The 20,575-nt window shown below is 31.3% G+C and overlaps 1 protein-coding gene across 1 annotated transcript; it reads left to right on the top strand.

The window, feature by feature from the left end:
- The first annotated feature begins 3,088 nt into the window (after positions 1–3,088).
- Positions 3,089–19,167, top strand: LOC126893206 (COX assembly mitochondrial protein 2 homolog). Its single transcript, XM_050663171.1, has 2 exons — positions 3,089–3,327; positions 18,924–19,167. Exons 1-2 carry the CDS (start codon positions 3,247–3,249, stop codon positions 19,095–19,097), a joined length of 255 nt encoding a protein of 84 aa, XP_050519128.1. The 5' UTR covers positions 3,089–3,246; the 3' UTR covers positions 19,098–19,167.
- The last annotated feature ends 1,408 nt before the right edge of the window (positions 19,168–20,575 follow it).

Raw genomic sequence — 20,575 nt, 5'->3', positions numbered from 1 at the left:
CAGATGGATAACGTCACTAGTATGAAATATATGCCAAAAAATTGTAATTTAAAAATAAAAATCGACGTGTTTCGGGATTTTTCTCCAAAGCCGTCCATTTTAGAGAAAATGAATTTATTCCATAATTTAGCCCATCTCTATAATATATAGGAGAAAAATGTTATGTATTGTTTTAATTTTATTTTAGAAACGCATCATGTCATTTATGATATATTTTAAAAACTATCGTAAAATAAAAGTTTTTAAAAGACATAAACTACACAATTTTAATGAATATATCATGTTAAAAAAACGAATTCATGGTTAAAAGATAATGTACGTACCTGTCCATTGATCAGAATGTTCGGATATTTGTACCTATGCATTGTCCTTTTTCTTGCTATCGTGATAACCTGGGTCCGATGCATCATACAAAAATGGGTATTCTCTGACACTCTCAATTAAAAGTTCGTCCGTATTATTTCAAAAGAAACAATGCGCTTTCAATTAAAAAATCAACAATATAATATTTTATAACAATTATGACACACTGGCGCCGACTGGCCGTTCCTGGCCGTTCGACTCCAACGGATTTTATTCTACTCGGAGAATTTCGGCCGTTCCGTTTGCGTGCTGGCCTGTGCCGGGCCGGGCTGGCTGTTCATAATGGGTTACGTTGCATTTAAAACTATACAAATGAATTTGGTCTGTCCTGTGCCGTGCCGGGCTGTGCCGGGCTGTGCCGTGCTGGCTGTTCATAATGGGTTTCTTGCTTAAAGGTACTTTTTTGTCCCGATTAAACCCCGGTTAGCTAACTGAGGTTTAACCGGGACATAAAGTACTGGTCCTAAGTCAGTCAAAGAAGACTGATTTTAAAATATTTTGTTAACATATTATTAAATAAAAGTAAAACAATTATTACCTATATGGAATGCTATTTGGTGCGAAATTCATAAATGGAATGGTATAGATTTGAGAGACATTATTATTTCTTTATTTAACTAAGGTTTCGCTTTCGCAGAACTTTTAATGACCGTGTTGTTTAGTATGTTTCGATATGTTTCAGCTATTCAATTCTGTTGAAGTTTAGTGCTGTGCGCTACGAGACGAAAATAGTCGTCTTTTTTTATCTACGAACATTTAACATTCCGTATATGAATTTCCCACCAAATAACATTACATATGCTCTAACTGTTTTACTTTTATTTAATAATATGTTAACAAAATATTTTAAAATCAGTCTTCTTTAACTGACTTTAAGGTCGTCTTTTTTGGTCTACGAATATTTAACATTCCACATATGAATTTCGACCCAATTAACATTCCAAATACTATAATTGTTTTATTTTTATTTAATAATACATTAACAAGTATTTTAAAATCAATCTCCTTCTAACTGACTCTAATAAAAAGTAGTCTTTTTCCGTCTACGAATATTTAACATTCCGTATATGTATATGAATTTCGCACCGAATATCAATCCGTAAACGTGTTTGGCACCTCGCCGCCTATTGGTTGAAATATGGCCGCGTGCCGCAAGGAACCAATAGAAAACTCCTAGGTGCCAAATACATATACGGAATGTTTAGAAGCTCATGGGTGCCCATATAAAAATTTTTAGGGGGGGCAGACGTGAAAATGTTGCACATTATATTTTGTATACTTTGGATAACCATATATAATTTAAAGCATTCGAAAAGCCAGGGGGCACGCCCCCCGCCCATGCTGAGATTATTAACTATTCTAATTGGGAAATAAGCCACAATTTACTTGAAAAAATAATGTTATTAAGGTTTCTACTTCCACATCGGACGTCATTGTCAAAATACAAAATATTATTTATTTATTTAAATATTTAATATTTATTTTATTATTTATCCATATTATTACCTGTAAACAATATTTCTTCTGATTGTTAATTGTAAAGGATGGAAAAATTACCATTTATTTTAATTTTTTTTAGAATCAGCTGAGAGAAGTGGTCTACAAAAAAACCAGGAAGGAAACGGAATATGTGGCTACGAAAGGCAAAAGAAAGGTTTACAAAGCAAATGTGACACATTTTTTATAGGAATATCAGTAAATTACATTAAAAAAATGTATTAAAATATTTTGTGCAATAAAAATGTTTATATTTATCAAGGATGCATTATATGGTATGGCCACATATCGTCAGTGATGTGACAATAGCTCCTATCTGTTTTTTCATGAGATTTGTAAGAGAGACTAAACACTTGTTTGGGCCACCTCCTGTTTTCATATATTTTTTTACTTGTTTTGTAGTAAATTCAACTATCTATTTACTACAAAGCAAGTCAAAACTTACGTATGAAAACAGGAGGTGGCCTTAAAAAATGTTTCTCGTCTCCTGCAAAACTCATGAAAAAACATATAGGAGGTATTGTCACATCACTGACGATATATTTCAGAGAATGTCTAAAAAATATACTGTGAATGTCCTACGAACATTCGTGGACATTCATGGAATGTTCCAACAAGACATTCAGTCTAAAAAATATACTGTGAATGTCCAAAGAACATTCGTAGACATTCATGGAATGTTCCAACAAGACATTCAAGGAATGTTTAAAATGCTGACACAGCACTTTCCTGGGACTTTCCAAGGACATTCGTGTGCTTTTGGAGACATTCCAGGGATGTTTTCAATGTCCTGTGTGTACCTTCTAGGAACATTCCTGGAATGTTTTGTGTTATTAGGGGAGAGTACAGCAATGCTGTATTACTAGCATTATTTTTTATTAAATTTATTTTTATATAACTTAGGTATACTGATTTAATTAATTTAACTTTAATCTTTCTATTTGACGTTTCTTATTCAAAATTTAAAGAATATCATTTATTTTATCAAAAAAAAAACAAAACTTGAAAATAATGATTCGTTTTTTATTATATCGCTAGCTCTATGCCTATAATTTTGATTCGTCCCTGTTGCTGTTACGAGTTTGTATGTTCTGTGTACTATATGTATTCTGTGATAATAATAATAAATATTATATTTTATCTCTCTCTGTGACATCAAAACTGAATATCTTCTTTTTTAAGCAAAAACTAAAAATATAAGCTGTCATTTGTCACTGACAACTGACATGACATGAGTGTCACTGTCACCGTCACCGTGTCGCGTGTCACTACATTTGACAGAAAACATTTATTTACATTTATTTTTCAATTATAATTTTTAGACCAGATAAATAGAGAAGGAACAAACAGGTGAAACAGGTCAAATAATAATAACAGTATTAAAATATGCACACAGACTTATCTCCCCATTTGCATAGCGAAAATTGCAATGAGTTAATTAAACTTCTAAAGCAGTGCCATAATGAGGTAAGGTATTTAGACGAGTTTTAGCAAAAAAGTGTCTTATGTGGTTTTAAGTAATCTTCCATTCTACCGACTCCTAATTTTCAAAAATTTACAAATCTTTATAATATCAGGTTTATAAATACAATATCGCATTTCATAAATGCATTATTGCAGAAAGATTGCCTAAAAAAACATGGGAAAGAAACTAAAGGATCATGAATAATGAATAACTACTTTTAAGAAAAAAACAAATACTGGAAGCTAACGGCTCTTAAAATTAAAAGATATCTACATGGCTACACCAAAAGGTATTTTGTCCACAATTCTAGATCTCTAGAAAAGAAGATGCATATAGGGAACTCTTGCTGCATGAGATTTTCTAGATTCTTGCTCCACAGAAACATTCAGTTACACATGTAAAACGACCTCACTTTTCAAGAAACAAAACTGATAACCATCTGTGTTTGGCTGATAACTAAACTGTGCAAATTTTACCAATTAATGATTACACTTAAGGGGGGGGGGGCTATAGTTAATTCTGCGTTTTTTTGCATAATTTTAAAACGTTTTCCCTTGAAAGTGGTAGGGTTAAATTAAATGGGTAAAAGGATATCTTAAAGAACACCACTTGAAGATTATTCAGTTAAATTTTTATTGAAAAATATTAAAAAATGAAGCAGTGGCGTCATTTTTAAGTAGTAGATGATCCAAAAAAGAAGGTGATTTGCGGTGTACACAATAAGTTTGTTCCTACAGCAGGCGGATCACGAAACTCGATTATCGACTTTAGTCGATCGAGTTAACTCGATAATCGGGAACTTTGTTTCACGACACTCGATAAATCGACTCGACTCTACCAAAATCTCTCGACAACCCTAAAGGTGTCGAGTTAACCAGTTTTGAAGGTTATGCTAGTAATTATTAGTGTGTTTTATACGAAATGAAATTTTTATTTTATATAAAAACTCTATATTTGTAATTATTTTCTATAAAAACTTAATCTTATATAAAATCACAAGTGCTTTGGACCAAATTTGTTAATTTCTTAATTAAAATAACAAGTATGCTGCCAATTGTTCGAGAACATTTACTGAAAATTCAAAGAAGGCAAGAAAATCTTGCATTGGTTCGTAAACGTGGATAACTCAGACAAACTGCATTTGAACTGCCTGAAAATAGATTTATAGAGTTATTCAGACTCTCTAAGGACTTAGCATCAATACTCATCCAATTTGTAAGCCATCATGTAGCAGAGAGAAGAGTAGCTAGAGGAATAACTGTAGAAAGTATAGTTCTGTGTATGTAGTTTACGTTTTTACGCAACAGGGTCATATCAAAGGTGTTTGGGAGAGGAATTTAATTTTGGTATAGCCCAGAAAAAATGAATCTAATAAAATTTCCCACTGTTTTGGGGTTGGTCTAGTTGACATTGTTATTTCAATTTAAATCAACCGTAACAACAATAACGACAATTATTTTAACCTTAAACAACGAAAATAAACGTTTTGAACGAGTCTTCGGTTGCCTACATAAACTGAACAGAAGTTAGGTACAATCGAGAAACTCGATTTTCTACTCGTTCGAGGTTCGTGAACAACTCAATAGACTCGATAACGAGTTAAGTCGATTTAGTCGAGTCGAGTTTCGTGATCCGCCTGCAGAAGTTTCCAACTGTCACTGACTGTCAGACGCATGCGCAATAATAATTTCGCCGTTCCAACAAGATTTCTCTGATTACTAGTCAACAAAGTACACTGTTCCATGAAATATTTAATCAGTTTGAGATTAGTTTCTGACAGTTTGAAAAGTTTCCAAACTTTCTGCAAACTGGTAATCACGGACATGCGCAATTAGTCTAATTTTGATTCATTCACATGCTCACACTAAATAACTATTTATATTTATATCAAAGAGGTACCTTTACCTTTGTTTTGGTTATTTTGTTGATTTAAGTACATATTGTATTTTAGTGTTTTATACTTTTGTTATAATTTACGAAACAATGATTGACAGCAAATACTATGGACTGTCCATAGTATTTGTTAAAGGTGTGCTCGTTGCTCGTGTTGTGGTGTAAAGTAGTAAGGTTAAAGTTTCTGTTTTCCAGAATGCTTTCTTCTTGTTTCTTTTCTTTTCTCTGGGCACTGCTCTTAGGCAACTTGCCAGCTCGGTAGAATATTGTTACAACAAAAATCACAAACTAGTTCGCGGCTGGTTGAATTCGCACATGCGTATTGTGCAGCAGTCAGAAACTGTCATGAACTAGTTTGTGATTCTTTGTAGGAACAAACCTCATATCTTCGGACAGAATCATTTGAAACATATAAACCAAAAAGATTATTTTAATTTAAGAGTTTTTTGAGGTAGTGACGTCGAGTTTTTATAATTATATTGATTTTTAAATTCATGCTATAACTTTAAAGTGAAAAAATCGAAAAAAACAAAAAAAAAGTGTGTTCGGTAAAGAGAAAAATGGTAATATAAACAAAAAGAATATTAAAATAAGCAAAAACTCGACGTCACTACCTAGTAAAATATCTAAAAAAGAAGTGTGCAAAAGGACATCGCACACATCTTATGGAAAATATAATGTCACTCAAATTCAATAAAATTTATACCAATAGATTCGTTTTAAATTAACGATCAAATCTTATCATTGCGCCAACTCTCTATTTTCAAAAATAAGAGCAGAAATTGATATAAATAAATCTGAAATCAAATGGGTAGGTACATAAGTTAGAGAGAGAAAAAATATTTTAAAATACCCAGATTTTCGGTACTCCATAAATCAGCGGATTAGTTTCACTAATCCGCTTAGGCCCAGCGGGATTTAAGCTGTTATGAATAGCACTCAGAGCAATAATGATTGTAAACTAACATTTTATGGACTCCAAAAATGTGATTTCGATAAACTTTAATTGCAATTTGCGCCGTAATTAATCATAATTAAGAGTTGGCGCAATGATAAGAATTGATCGTTATATTAAAACGAATCTAATCGTATAAATTTTATTGAATTTGAGTGACATTATATTTTCCATAAGATGTGTGCGATGTCCTTTTCGAAAGATCGGTGCATTACTTTTTGAGTTATGATGTACACCGCCTCAAAAAAACATGTTTTTCAGAAAATGCGGTTAAAAAAATGTAGTTTTGTCAATATAATACTAAGAACATTTTTGTATATATCCATATCTCCGTCAATTTTGCTCGGATTAACTTGAAATTTTAATGGTATACTCTTGAAAATATTTACAATCAAATAAGCCAATAAAAAAAAAATAATCAAAAATACTATACCCCCCTTAATTGATTACGCAGAGAATAAGTAATAATACAAACATCTTGTATAAATAAAAATAGATTAGTAAGTGGTTCATTTTGTGGACCACTGTGCAACATGTAGCAAAAATTTGGTGGTTCAAATTTCAATCCGGTGTGCAGAAAAGAGTTAAAATAGCCAATTAACAAGCTTTGCAAACTTCTTCTTCTGACATAATAACCCTGAATGGGTCTTTGCTTATCTGACTATGCCCTTCAATTCAGATCTCTCTTATGACCTTTTTCTCCATAGTCTTACATTAATAATTTTCAGGTCATCGTCCATATCATCCAACCTTCTCGTGCTGAGCTTTCTTTTTTTGTCTTCATATTGGCTTCCATTGTTATATTTTCAATATCTTCTTGCTTTCAAACATGTTCCAGCCATGACAGTCATTGACTTTTCAAAAATCTTAAAACAGTTTTACATTATGCCATTTTCATGCTAGGCAAGAGCCATGCAAGACAGACCATGCAACTGCGCACGCCCACACGCTATTCAATTCTTTTCAATGCAATTCCTGTGCTAGACGAACAATTAAAATATCGAGGGGTTCGAGCGAAAACCCGATAACTAACAAAACCATTGTTTCGAGAGAATCACGATTAAAGATTTTAGGAAGTTTGAAGAAGATTTAAAATCGTCATAGGAAGTTTTATCAAATATTTGTTATAGCCAAATGGTAGAGAATTTAATATTTAGTTAGAATAATTTATTTTAAGTTTAATTTATAAAAACGTATTTACAAAAAAAAATAAAACGTGATATTTATCGGGTTTTACCTCGTTGAATGAGTATAACATTTGACTTTATTGGTTTTTATTTTGAATTTTTGTAATTATAAAATAAAAGTTAATTGTATATTATTCCAACAAAAATAAATTAATCTGCATTCTTTTTAGAAAATTAAAAGGTAAAATGTGTCTTCTTCCGATTTTTCTCACATCATTACGTCTGGAATTCGATCTACGATATAATTACCGGTTTTTAAATTTGTGATTCAAGCATGCACCTCCTCTGGAAAATATTTTCTTGGCACATCTTTATCAAATCCGTTTTCTCTGCTTCACTTATTGGAAAGATACTTTTATATAACTTTGGTAAATTGCCCGGAGTTGGTAAGTAAGTCTATGGTTGCTTTTTGGGTGAAATTTGTTTTAGCCTTTTAGGGCGTAGAGTAGGAGTTTTTTTTTTAATTCAAACCAATATCTTCTGATATTTTTATTAACTGGTTACCGTTTTCAGCTATTGTCTTCTTTAGAATATCATCCAGTAGAATCACTGTTAGCCACAACATTTATTATATAATCTGAGAATGTAGGTACACATACACAGCGTTTTTTTTAAAAACTTTTGACACACTAGAATTCATTCATGGTAAGCTATTGGAAAGAAACATTTCTTACTAAATGTTAGTTCCTTTCTTTGGGAAGTTTTAGGGTTTATGGAAGTCTAGTCCTAATTAGTTTGACAGTTATATTGTACAAAATAAAAATTTTTCTATACTATACTACTACTACTACTAGACTCCAGTAATTTCTACAGTTTCAATAGTCTTCAGACAACTTTTCAGTACACTTAAATTTAAATTTACTACAATTGATTTGCTCTGGTACCTTGGAAGCTATGAGTTTGTTTTTCATTATAAATATGGGCCCCATTCTAACCGCTTTTTTGTTTTCATAATATTCAATTGTCAATTTACGCCATCTTTTACTGGGTTTTCGCAGGAAAAAAGTGTGCTGAAATTCAATAAACTATCATAGTCTAAAATTCTTTATCGGATTTTCGCATGAATATATTTTGTCAAAATGAACAATTTTGTAATCTTCATCTCCGATAAAATTAATTATCAGTTTTTAACTTAGAAATATTTCTAATAAAATTAGTAACTTTACACAGGAAAAAGAAGATAAATGATTCTACCGGATTCTCATATTATAAATATGTTTACAACAAAGTATTTTTATCAGTAAAGTTATATATCTGGTTGGTGTTATTTAAAAATATGAGTTACCGGTTTTTACCATGTTTGGTTTTTATTAGTTATTGTGCTTAAAAATGTTAATATCAAATAATAACATTTACCAGTGGTAGGAGACGTGTTTTTACTACAGCAGAAATAAAAATACCGGATTTCATAATTTTGGTATTTATCGGGTTTTCGCTAGAACCCCTCGATATGTTCTATTTTTCATGCTATTTTGATAGTAAGTAAGTAAGTAAGTAAGTAAGTAAGTAAGTAAGTAAGTAGTATTTGATGTAAGTTGTCAAATTTCATGTTGCCAATATAACAAAATTTACAGTTTAGAATAAAACAACCTTATTTTGTAAATTTAAATGTTATTTATTGGAAGTAATAATAATTTGTGATTTATACTTGAATATATTTAATGTTAATTAACTAGTTTTTATGGGAAATAAGCCACAATTTTACTAAATAAATGATTTTATTAACGTTTCGACGCCCAAATCGGGTGTCGTTGTCAAAATACAAAAAATATTAATGAATTAAACAAAAATGTTGTTGCTTAGTAAAACAATTCTTCTAATAATTTATTTTATCGCCAACCGTCACTAAAGTCATTCATTATTGTACTCATTTGCGGCAGTAAAGTAACACTTTATTGTACTGAAAGAAGAATTTTACTTTACCTGCCGCGATTAATCAAATTAACTGAGATTGAATGTAATTGGTCGATGGCAGTAATAGATTATTTATTTGAGTGACCTTAAAATTTATTTACTTTAATTATTAAAAATATTGTACAAAATTTACGTTATTATTAATTAAATTTATGTCAGAAAATGAAATTCTGTAGTATTTTGCAATTATATTTATAAAACATAAATCAAAACTTTACAGATTTAGTAATTAGGTATTCAATATTGATACCTAACAACTATCGATTAAACATCAAAATCAGCCATCATGCAAGAGCCTACTGTCATTACTGTCACTGTCATACGAAATATTTATTTCGTGTAAAAGTAAAAGAATTCTTAAATCTTTTAAGTTTCGTATTAATGCAAATATATATAGTAATAAATGGTGTTTTTGTTAATTCGATTATATATAGGACGGTGATAAATATGTAGGTACTGATAATTTGTTAGCAAATATATTTATTTAGATTGTCTACTATTCATCACGGGAAACGCAACTTCGCTGCGGGAAGCTACATTTCATAAACAATGACGTAACTATTAAGGATATTTTTAATTTTTGGTATTTTACTTTAAGTATTAAAATTAGTATTATTTAAATATAAATACGATAAAACTGTTTAAAATATATTTATTTCATTGAAATCATGATAACAGAAATATAACTTCTTTGGTGCGTACAAAGTACACACACTTTTTGTCATTAAAAGGATGTAATTAAGTAAGTGTTAATGTTTTTTATGATTGGCGATAAAATTTTGTATGCACCACGTCAGTAAAGACTCTTTATCGAACTCGTCTGTTATTCGCCTTGCTTGCTACGCTCGCTCGGCTCATAATATCAGACTCTTTCGATAAAGAGTCACTTTACTGACTTGGTACATAAATAACTATAATCTGACTCATTTATATATCGGCAATTCAGACATATATTATACATTTTAAAGTAGAAGACTAAAATGATATTGCCAATATTTATGAGTTATTTATAAATATTGGCAACAAAGGAACAAAGCAGTCCCATTACATTAGACAATGGGGTAGAAATTAAACACTGCGATGAATACAAGTACCTGGGCATGAAGATAACTCAAGATGGAACACTCGATGCTGCTGTAAAAGACAGAAACATACAGGGTAGAAAAGCCATATCCATGATGAACGGCATTCTGTGGGACCAGACAATATCTAAAGCAAACAAACAGCTCATATACAATAATAGCATACTTAAAAGTATAATCACATATGGCAGTGAAGTTTGGCCACTGAAACAAAGAACGGAGAAAATGCTACTAGTAACAGAAATGGACTTCTGGAGAAGAGCAGCAGGCAAATTAAGAAGAGATCGGATACCAAATGAGAGAATACGAGAAATGATGGGAGTCACACATACAATAATTGATGACATAAAAACAAAACAACTAATATGGTACGGCCATGTACAGAGAATGCCAGATGACAGGATCCCTAAGCAGATTTTGGCATGGACACCACAAGGAAGAAGAAAAAGAGGAAGGCCGAGAAGAAGCTGGAGGGAGGGAATTGAAAAAGAACTAGAGGAAAGAGAAATTCCTCCAGGTCTATGGTTAAACAGAGAAGAATGGCGGTTAGGAGTCGGAAGGCGTCGCAGAACGCTGTAAACCGATAGTAGTAGTATAGTAGTATAAATAAATTATTAGAAGAATTTTTTTACTAAGCAACAACATTTTTGTTTAATGCATTAATATTTTTTGCATTCTGACAATGACACCCGATTTGGGCGTTGAAACGTTAATAAAATCATTTATTTAGTAAAATTGTGGCATATTTCCCATAAAAACTAGTTAATTGCAAAATTCCACAAGAAAATAGCTTCAGAACAATATTTAATGTTGGACTGAAATATCTAAAGTTAATATTTTGGTATATTTCTGTTGTTGGCAACAATGAAAGTTATATCAAAAATTGCACAGAAATAGCTCTGATGTAAAAAAGTCAGGTAAGGCAAGAGATATGCTATGCAAGACGGACTTGCATAGCATGAGACTTGCATAGCATTGATGTGAAGCTGCTTTTACAATATTGTACCCTTCATTTAATTAATTAGTTGCGTAGTTTCTCCTGATTCTGCCGTCTTCCTCTTGCACAAGGTTGTATACTTTTCTGAGTATCTTTCTCTTAAATTTCTTGAGTGGGCTTCATCTTTTTTTGTTATTACCCAGATTTCACAACCGTAGGTTACTACGGGTCTAATTAATATTCTGTGTATAGTCATTTGGTTCTTTGGAGAATCAAATACCTACCATCTGAATAGAAAGGAAGCTACCTCTCAGCTATTTTTTAAAATTACACAAATAAATGTGAAAACTATTGAGGCATCACAGTGAATAATACACTAGGTAAAGTATATGGAAAAAATTATTTATAGAAAACAAATTAGCCTATGATCAAGAACTTTTACATTTTCTATTTGTAGACCTAAAGATAGCCTGTGATAGTGTCCCCTTGACTACTATAGGGTTAATCCAAGCCAAGTGGCCAAAGGTGGTTGCTTGACTATTTTTAATATTTTTTATTTTTCTACCTTTTAAACTGCAGTCTGTAGAGAGTACAAAATTGCATTCATTTTATTTTAAAAAAATTTAGTTTGCCGATGACAGCCATTTTTGTTAAAGCGTGGCTTCGCTCTTTAGCCAATATTTTTACTGAGGTTTGTCCTAGACCAATAAATCAAAAACCAAACTTTTTAGAAAAGTATGCTCTAAAAAAATTAAAGGGCCTTAAATCAACCTCAGAGTTTGAAAAGGTAAACTGAAACTGATAAAATTCCATTTTCAGCATTTTTTTAACAGCATAAGGCAAGCCGATAATGGTTTGTAATTTTTTTCTGGAAAAGACAAACGTACATACTTTAAATAAAAAAAGTTTAAGCTTTGAGACTTAAGTAAATTTTTTTCAAAAAGAAATCTCAAAAATGTAATTTTTTGAAAAATCTCAAAATTTGACCCCTTATATCCCTGATGGGCACGGATGAAAAAATTTGAAATTTGGCTGAATGTTAGCCCCTAGCAAGTAGAATAAGAAGTAAAAATTTGGAGTTGCAGACTTAGGCCATATAGGAGTTACAGGCCTGAAAAGATGGTCAAAAATCAAAATGTTCAAAATTTGAGAGTTTGCGAGCAGGGTAATTAAAATTCAAATAAACTGTCTAATGAAATAAAAATTAATGTATTTTCACCAGATTTCACAATGAATACAAATTTATACAGGGTGGGCCAAAGAAAAGAGTCCACCTCGATATTTCACAATAGTTACCTATTAGATTTTAAGGAAATGCCGAAATAGGTTAATTTTTATTTTTATTATATTGCAACTCTTTGGGATATATTTCATACTATGTGACGTCATCCATCAGAGCGTGATGACGTAATCGATGATTTTTTTAAATGGGAATAGGGGTCTTGTGGAAACTAAAAATACATTGTACTGCTGTCAGAAAATAGAAAAAATGTTTATTTCACAAATAAACATTTCTTTTCGGTTAAATTAAATCACAAACAGCCTCCCACCTACCTCGTGATAGTTTGAACATTTAATTTAAGCGAAAAGCAATGTTTATTTGCCAAATAATATTTTTTTCTTCTATTTTATGACAGCAATAAAATGTATTTTGAGTTAAATAAATTACATACATTCTTCTTTTTGTGTCAATTAATTTAATTCAAAAATTATTTTTTGGCCATCTTGTATAAATAATTATATTATTGTTTATGCTACTGAACAGAGAATTGAACACTCTTTCAAATGAGATAACATATGACCCCTATTCCCATTTAAAAAATCATCGATTACGTAATCACGCCCAGATGGATGACGTCACTGAAGATGACACGTCATGGAGACGTATGAAATATATATATAAAAAAAAAATTAATTCAAAAATAAAAATTGTAAATAATCTAAAAAAATGTTTCGGCATTCCCTTAAAATCTAATAACTGACAAATATCAAGGTGAACTCTTTTCTTTGGCCCACCCTGTATACATTTTTATTCATTGTAAAATCTATTGAAAATAGATTAATTTTTATTTCATTAGACAGTTTATTTGAATTTGAATTACCCTGCCAGCAAACGCTCAAATTTTGACCATTTTTTCAGGCCTGTAACTCCTATATGAGGTAAGTCTGGAACTCCAAATTTTTACTCCTTATTCTACTTGCTAGGGGCTAACATTCAGCCAAATTTCAAATTTTTTCATCCGTGCCCATCAGAGATATAAGGGGTCAAACTTTCAGATTTTTCAAAAAATTACATTTTTGAGATTTTTTTTGAAAAAATTTACTCAAGTCTCAAAGCTCAAACTTTCTTTATTTAAGGTATGTACGTATGTCTTTTGGAGAAAAAAATTACAAACCAGTATCGGCTTGCCTTATGTTGCTAAAAAAATGCTGAAAATGGAATTTTATCAGTTTCCCTTTTCAAACTTTGAGGTTCATTTAAGACATTAAGGGTAGTTTGAAATTAAATTATGCTACAGGCGGATTTTTAGAGCATACTTTTCTAAAAAGTTTGGTTTTTGATTTATTGTTCTAGGACAAACCTCAGTGAAAATATTGGCTAAGGAGCGAAGCCATGTTTTCTATGAAAATGATAATACGCTTTAACAAAAACGGCCGTCATCGGCAAACTAAATTTTTTAAAAATAAAATAAATGGAATTCTGTAGTCTCCACAGACAGAAGTTTAAAAGGTAGAAAAATAAAAAATATTAAAAATAGTCAAGCAACCAACTTAATTTATATTGGACCACTTGGCATGGATTGACCCTATGGAAAGTGATGAAAAAACCATCATAACTATAAAACTAATAAACATTGTTGAAACAATTAATAACTACACAACAATAAACATTAACAGGAAAACATAAGGTAAGCAAATGCTTTATAACAATAAAAAGTCTTAAACAAGGTTGCTGGTTTTCTTCCACACTGTTTAACATATTTTTATAACAGTAAAAGAAATGCAGAAGTAGGGGGTGTTTGAATTTAATCAACCATCTGATCTTGGGAACAACGCTCATACCTCTTTCCCCTCGTAGCGCCACTATCTTGACCTGTTTTGGCCAACCTTTTTGAACCTACGAGTTTCCTGCACACCCAAAACTAGATCTCTTACACCTTCAACCGCCGACCGAACTGGTCGATCCAGAGCACACACACGATGTCAAAACTGTAAGTTGTACGTTTTCATTACGATTCAGAGCAAATAAATGATTTCAACCATTGTTAACATCGACATACCATTCGAATAATGTTTTGGTAGTAATATAATACATTCATATTGAAGTACTAGCAGTGTTTTGACTCATTACATAATAAAATTGAACCTTTACCTATGGAAATACACCACTATCGAAGAACCACACATCATCTGAGAAACAGCTACAACGGTTGTTTCTGTACCCTGGCTCCAGAAGTATAGCCACACTTGGACGATTAGAAGCCCTACTCGTTCAGGGGTCTCTCACTTAATAACTGCACTCTATAAACTTAATTTTATACACAACCAGGTAATAATTGCGCAAGAGTATGATAACCTTCAGAGTATATGATAAAGCTTGTAGAAAAAGTGGGGATTAGAAGGAAATTAAAAATCACAGTATAGAAGAAGAAGACAACAAATAAATCTTATACTCATTAAATGTAAAAGAAGTACAAAATTGTAGGAAATATAAAAATCTGGGAATAAAACTTATCTATAACTGAACATTAGATGGAACAATTAGAGAGAGGAATATTCAAGGAAAAAGAGCAATGGCACTATTGAAGAGTATTATGGGATAAAAATAAAACCAAAGAAAAAAATCAGCAGGGTCTATCAGATATTGTGTGTACCGGGTGTCCCAATAAGAATGGCTCTCGGCCATATCTCAGGAACCGTTTATAGTACAGCTTTGAGAAAAAAATATTTATAACAAAAGTTGCCTCGAGAAAAGTCTGGAAATTATTTTCATAATTATAGGTCCACCGCTAGAGGGCGTAATTGAATATCAAAAATTAAAAAATCAAAATTTTACAAAATTTACCTAATGAAAGGGCACTGGAAATCCAATCATCGTATTCTTCATAAAATTCTGCGCATATTTGATTTCACAAGTTTAAGTCTACCTTTGCAAATAAGAGGTGGGGGTGAGTGGGAACCTTCTTATGAAAAAATGGGTGTAAGTCCGGTTCTGCTAAATCGAATTTTGCATACTTAGTCTTGTTGAAAACAGCTCTTTTTCAAATAATAATATCTTCTTAATAAGTAATATGCCAGCTAGTAGGCGTTATTTAATTATTTTCGGAAATCTAGTTTTCTTTGAAGAATATTAAATACAAGCATGCATTTTTAATCCTGTATTGCAAAATTAGCAGCATAATACCGAAAACCGCATGTCGATACCTCTTTGCTATCTCGAGATATCTTAAGAAACATGTAAATTTTAAACAACTGTTAATGTCACCAGTAAACGAAGTTAAGGAAAAGTAGTGTGCTATGGAAAAAACAAAGAAACATTTTCCAGATGTAAACGTATATGATTAATTAAAACAACAATAAGACAAACAACACTATAAAATATAACAAAGAAATAAAAGCAACTGCTTACTTAGTGACGACCTAAATGTTTAAATTGTGGCTCATCATTTTCGATGCAAGCATTTACTCTTCGTTGCTTTTATTTCTTTGTTATATTTTGTAGTATTGTTTGTCTTATTGTTGTTTTAATTAATTATATACGTTTACATCTGGAAAATGTTTATTTGTTTTTTTCCATAGTTTCCTTACCTTTCCTTTTTAAAATTTACACATTTCTTAAGATATCTCGAGATAGAAAAACTGTATCGACATGCGGTTTTCGGTTTTATGTTGCTAATTTAGTCTAATTTTGTAATACAGGATAAAAAATGCATACTTGTATTAAATATTTTCCAAAGAAAATTAGATTTCTGAAAATAATTAAATAACGCCTCCTAGCTTGCATATTACTTATTAGGCTATTTCGAAAATAAGACAGTTACATAGACGAAAAAGAGCTGTTTTCAAAAAGACCAAGTATGCAAAATTCGATTTAGCAGAACCGGACTTACAGCCATTTTTTCATAAGAAGGTTCCCACTCACCACCACCTCTTATTTGCAAAGGTAGACTTAAACTTGTGAAATCAAATATGCGCAGAATATTATGAAGAATACGGTGATTGGATTTCCAGTGCCCTTTCATTAGGTAAATTTTGTAAAATTTTGATTTTTTAATTTTTGAGATTCAATTACGCCCTCTAGCGGTGGACCTACAATTATGAAAATAATTTCCAGGCTTTTCCCGAGGAAACTTTTGTTATAAATATTATTTTCTCAAAACTGTACTATAAACGGTTCCTGAGATATGGCCGAGAGCCATTCTTATTGGGACACCCGGTACACTGCTACTTCATCTTCTCACTGTCGAAGTCTTTGAAATTTAACCAATTCTAAGATCAGTGTCTCTTTGAACAGTTGGTAGAGTTCATGCATCTCCATATTCTGTTTTCGTTAATAGGTCCAAATATCTTCCTTAGGACTTTCTTTCAAAAACTTCCAGCTTTATTTTTGTGTTGTCTGTCATCACTTATGTCTCGCATCTGTAACATACTATTGGTCTGATCATAGTTTTGTAGACCCTGATTTTCAATATCCAGTGTATGTTTTGGGAGCAAAAGACATGGGCGAGTGAAAAATAAGCTTTGTTTCCCTTTACCATTCTCATTTGAATTACTGGTTCTTCTGTTTCATGCGTGTTTAACCTTTCCGTTACTTATTTGAGTGCTTTATTATATAACTTCCAAACAATAATGTATAATTTAAATGAATTATTGTAGTATTTTAGTGGGGTACCATAGTTACCCCGCACGGCCTGAAGCGTAAGTTTTTATGGCACGGTTCCGGAAAGGTTAATGCAACTCCCAAATATTTTTCCCCCTATTTTTAATTGTGAATATATTTCTGTCACCTCTTCTGTTCTGCAAGACATAACTGATGTCATCTGGATAGGCGGCAATCTGTATTGATTTATTTGTTAGGAGATTAACTCTTTCTATATAGCGCTTTTCATTCACAGTCATTTGTTTCGAGCTTCTGTCATATGTCGTATAATCCGTGTATATTAATATTATACACAGATTATACAATAAATGACAGAAGCTCGAAACAAATGACAATCGATGAAAAGCCCTATTTAACTGTCTTATCACATATTCCAGATTCAGTTTGAACAGTGTAGGAGGTGCCAGCCCGTCTCCTTGCTTTAATCCTCTGACTATTGAAAAGTTCTCAGTGAAATAACACCACACTGAAATTTTATATGCCGTGTAGTTTACTGTATATGGATTTTGTTGTGAAATGTCATATGATGTAGAAGTCAATAAATACTGTATTATTATACAGTGTGTCTGCGTAACTTAAAACCATATGGGAAACTTTTTCATTATCAATTTTACAAAAAAAAGTTATTCTTCATAAACTGCTCTGCATAGTTTAAAATCTAAGATGCAATCATCAGATATCAAATTTATCAACAGTATATGAGGTATGTCAAAAATATGAATTTCGCTGAAGAGTCTACAGAGTTTTAGTTCCTTTATATTTCACAATATCGAAAATTGTTATTAAGGAAAGTTGTTGGAAATTAAAAATTATATTATAATTTGCAATTACATTTCTATATTTAAAAAAATAATTTTGAAAATTTTCTTCAAATTACGGATAGGTACCCAACATCATTTTGATTTATGATAACTCCGTTATTATAAATTTTACTAAAATAAGTTATTCTTTATAAAAATGTCTGAATGGTCTAAAAACTAGAATGCAATCATAAGGTATCAAATTTATCAATTTTATACTAGGTATGTCAACAAATATGAATTTCACTCAAGAGTATAGTACAATATTTCAATTAGAATGATGTAGCTGCATATTGAAACAGAGTTTTTATTTGCGAACAACTTTTTATAATCACAATTTTAAATATTATGAAAAATAAAGGTACTTTACTCTTTAGCGAAATTTATATTTTTTGACATACCTCGTATAAAATTGATAAAACGTGATATCTTATAATTGAATCTTTTTTGTTAGACTATACAGAACTTTTTATAAAGAACAACTTTTTTCCTAAAATTAATAATAACTGGAGTTATAAAAAAATAATGTTGGGTATCCGTAATTTGAGAAAAATTTTTAATTTTTTTTTTTATTAGAAGAATGTACATAATTGCATATTATAACATAATTTTTAATCACAGACAACTTTTATTAATAACAATTTTTGATATTGTGAAATATAAAGGCACTTTACTCTTGACTGACATTCATATTTTTTGACATATTACGTATACCTACTGTTGATAAAAGACATCTGATGATTGCAGAGAGACTATGCAGAGCAGTTTATCAAGAATAACTTTTTTTCGTAAATTGATATTAAAAAAGTTTCCCATATGGCTCAAAGTTACGCAGACACACTGTATATAAATTTTCCTTTAATTGTCACTCCATATAATCATTGGAGTATATAAACAAAAACTGAATATTATCAGAAATACAATGTATTAATGTGTAATAATTTTTTAGCACCCATTTTTAAGAATTTTTGGGATATGTAATTCAGAGGATCATCAAATGATAAAATGTCTAAAGCAAGAAAGGCTCCAAAGGAGAAAAAGAAATTTCCAAAAATCGTTAGAGACCAAAGAAAAATTGAAAAATATGTTTAAAGATGATAGACAACAAAAAGAACAGTTGTAATGTTTTATTTTTATAATGTGTTATAGTATTTGTATATAGTTTCTTGTACAATAAAATATTTATTAGAAAATTATTAATTTCAATGAATATTGCATATGTGTTTATCAGGGTGGAAACAAAAGTTGGCATATGAAATCTATTGTGTACTTCCTTGATTTTTATTCGGGGTAAGACCAACGTGTATTTTGTTACTGCAAACAGCATGAACTGGGGTTTGTCTCACTGCGCAGCTGCGTGTGTGTGTCTCTGGCGCATACTGTTGCACGTCATTAGGTTTGTTCCAACTCGATACAAAATCGTTCTTGAATCGTTACGCGCATGCGCAATAACGAATAATTATGCGCAGTAACACATCTTTCATTACTGCGCATACTCGTAACGGTTCAAAAACGGTTTTGTATCGAGTTGGAACAAACCTAAATCTACATCAGAGATCTAAGTTGACATTGTTGCCCAATTACAAAAAAATCTTAGAATTCATTTTAAATCAAATATATCATAATTATTGCGGAAGTAGATTATACAACAAAACAAATTAATATTCAATGTAAATAAATAAAAACATTAGAAATAAAAAACAAGAATTAAGTTAGAATCTTACGTTAGTAAATAATAAAAACAATAAATATAATAAAACAAATTGCAAACTATCTCATCTGTTGAACTCAACTGACGCAGGTTTTAACATAAAAAATAACAACAATGCGGTGGTGAAGCTTCATCATCTGTTGTATGTATATGGATGATTTGAAATTAATGGCTTCCACTCGAAAACAACTAGATGATATTCTAAAAACTGTAGAATCATTTTCTAATGATATTAGTATGCACTTCGGACTAGACAAGTGCCGTGTTTTAAATATAGTCAGAGGAAAAGTACAGCCAGGAGGATTCTATATGCAAAATGGTCAGAATATCGAGGCCATGGGTGAAAATTATATGTATAAATATCTTGGAGTAAAGCAAGCGCGGAAAATTGACCATAAACAAATGAAAACAGAGATAACTACGGAGTTTATACGAAGGGCAAAACAGCTGCTTCGCTCACACCTTGACAGTAGAAATTTGTTTAAGGCACTAAACACCTACGCATGTTCCGCGCTTAGCTATTCATTTGGCATTGTTAAGTGGACAAAAACGGACATAGAAAATCTTAAGCGAAAAGTAAAAACACACCAAAGGCACAAAAACACCATTCTCGAAGTGCAGTAGAAAGAACGACATTACCACGGTATTTAGGAGTAAGAGGACTTACGGATATAGGTGAGCAATTAGATAAACAAATGCTAATTTAAGAACTTATTTTCAGATGCAGGCTGAGACATCTACTCTACATCGCGCTATCTGCGCAGTAGATGACACAATATCGATCAAACTGAGAGAACCTAGAAAATAGAAGACAAAAAGTAAAGATAACATCTAATGGACTTGTAAACGAATCAAACACATTGGGTATCCATTATGGTGTCCCTCAGGGT

This window comes from Diabrotica virgifera, chromosome 10, assembly GCF_917563875.1.
Source record: "Diabrotica virgifera virgifera chromosome 10, PGI_DIABVI_V3a".
Taxonomy (NCBI): domain Eukaryota; kingdom Metazoa; phylum Arthropoda; class Insecta; order Coleoptera; family Chrysomelidae; genus Diabrotica; species Diabrotica virgifera.
This window is presented reverse-complemented; position numbering and strand designations above follow the sequence as displayed.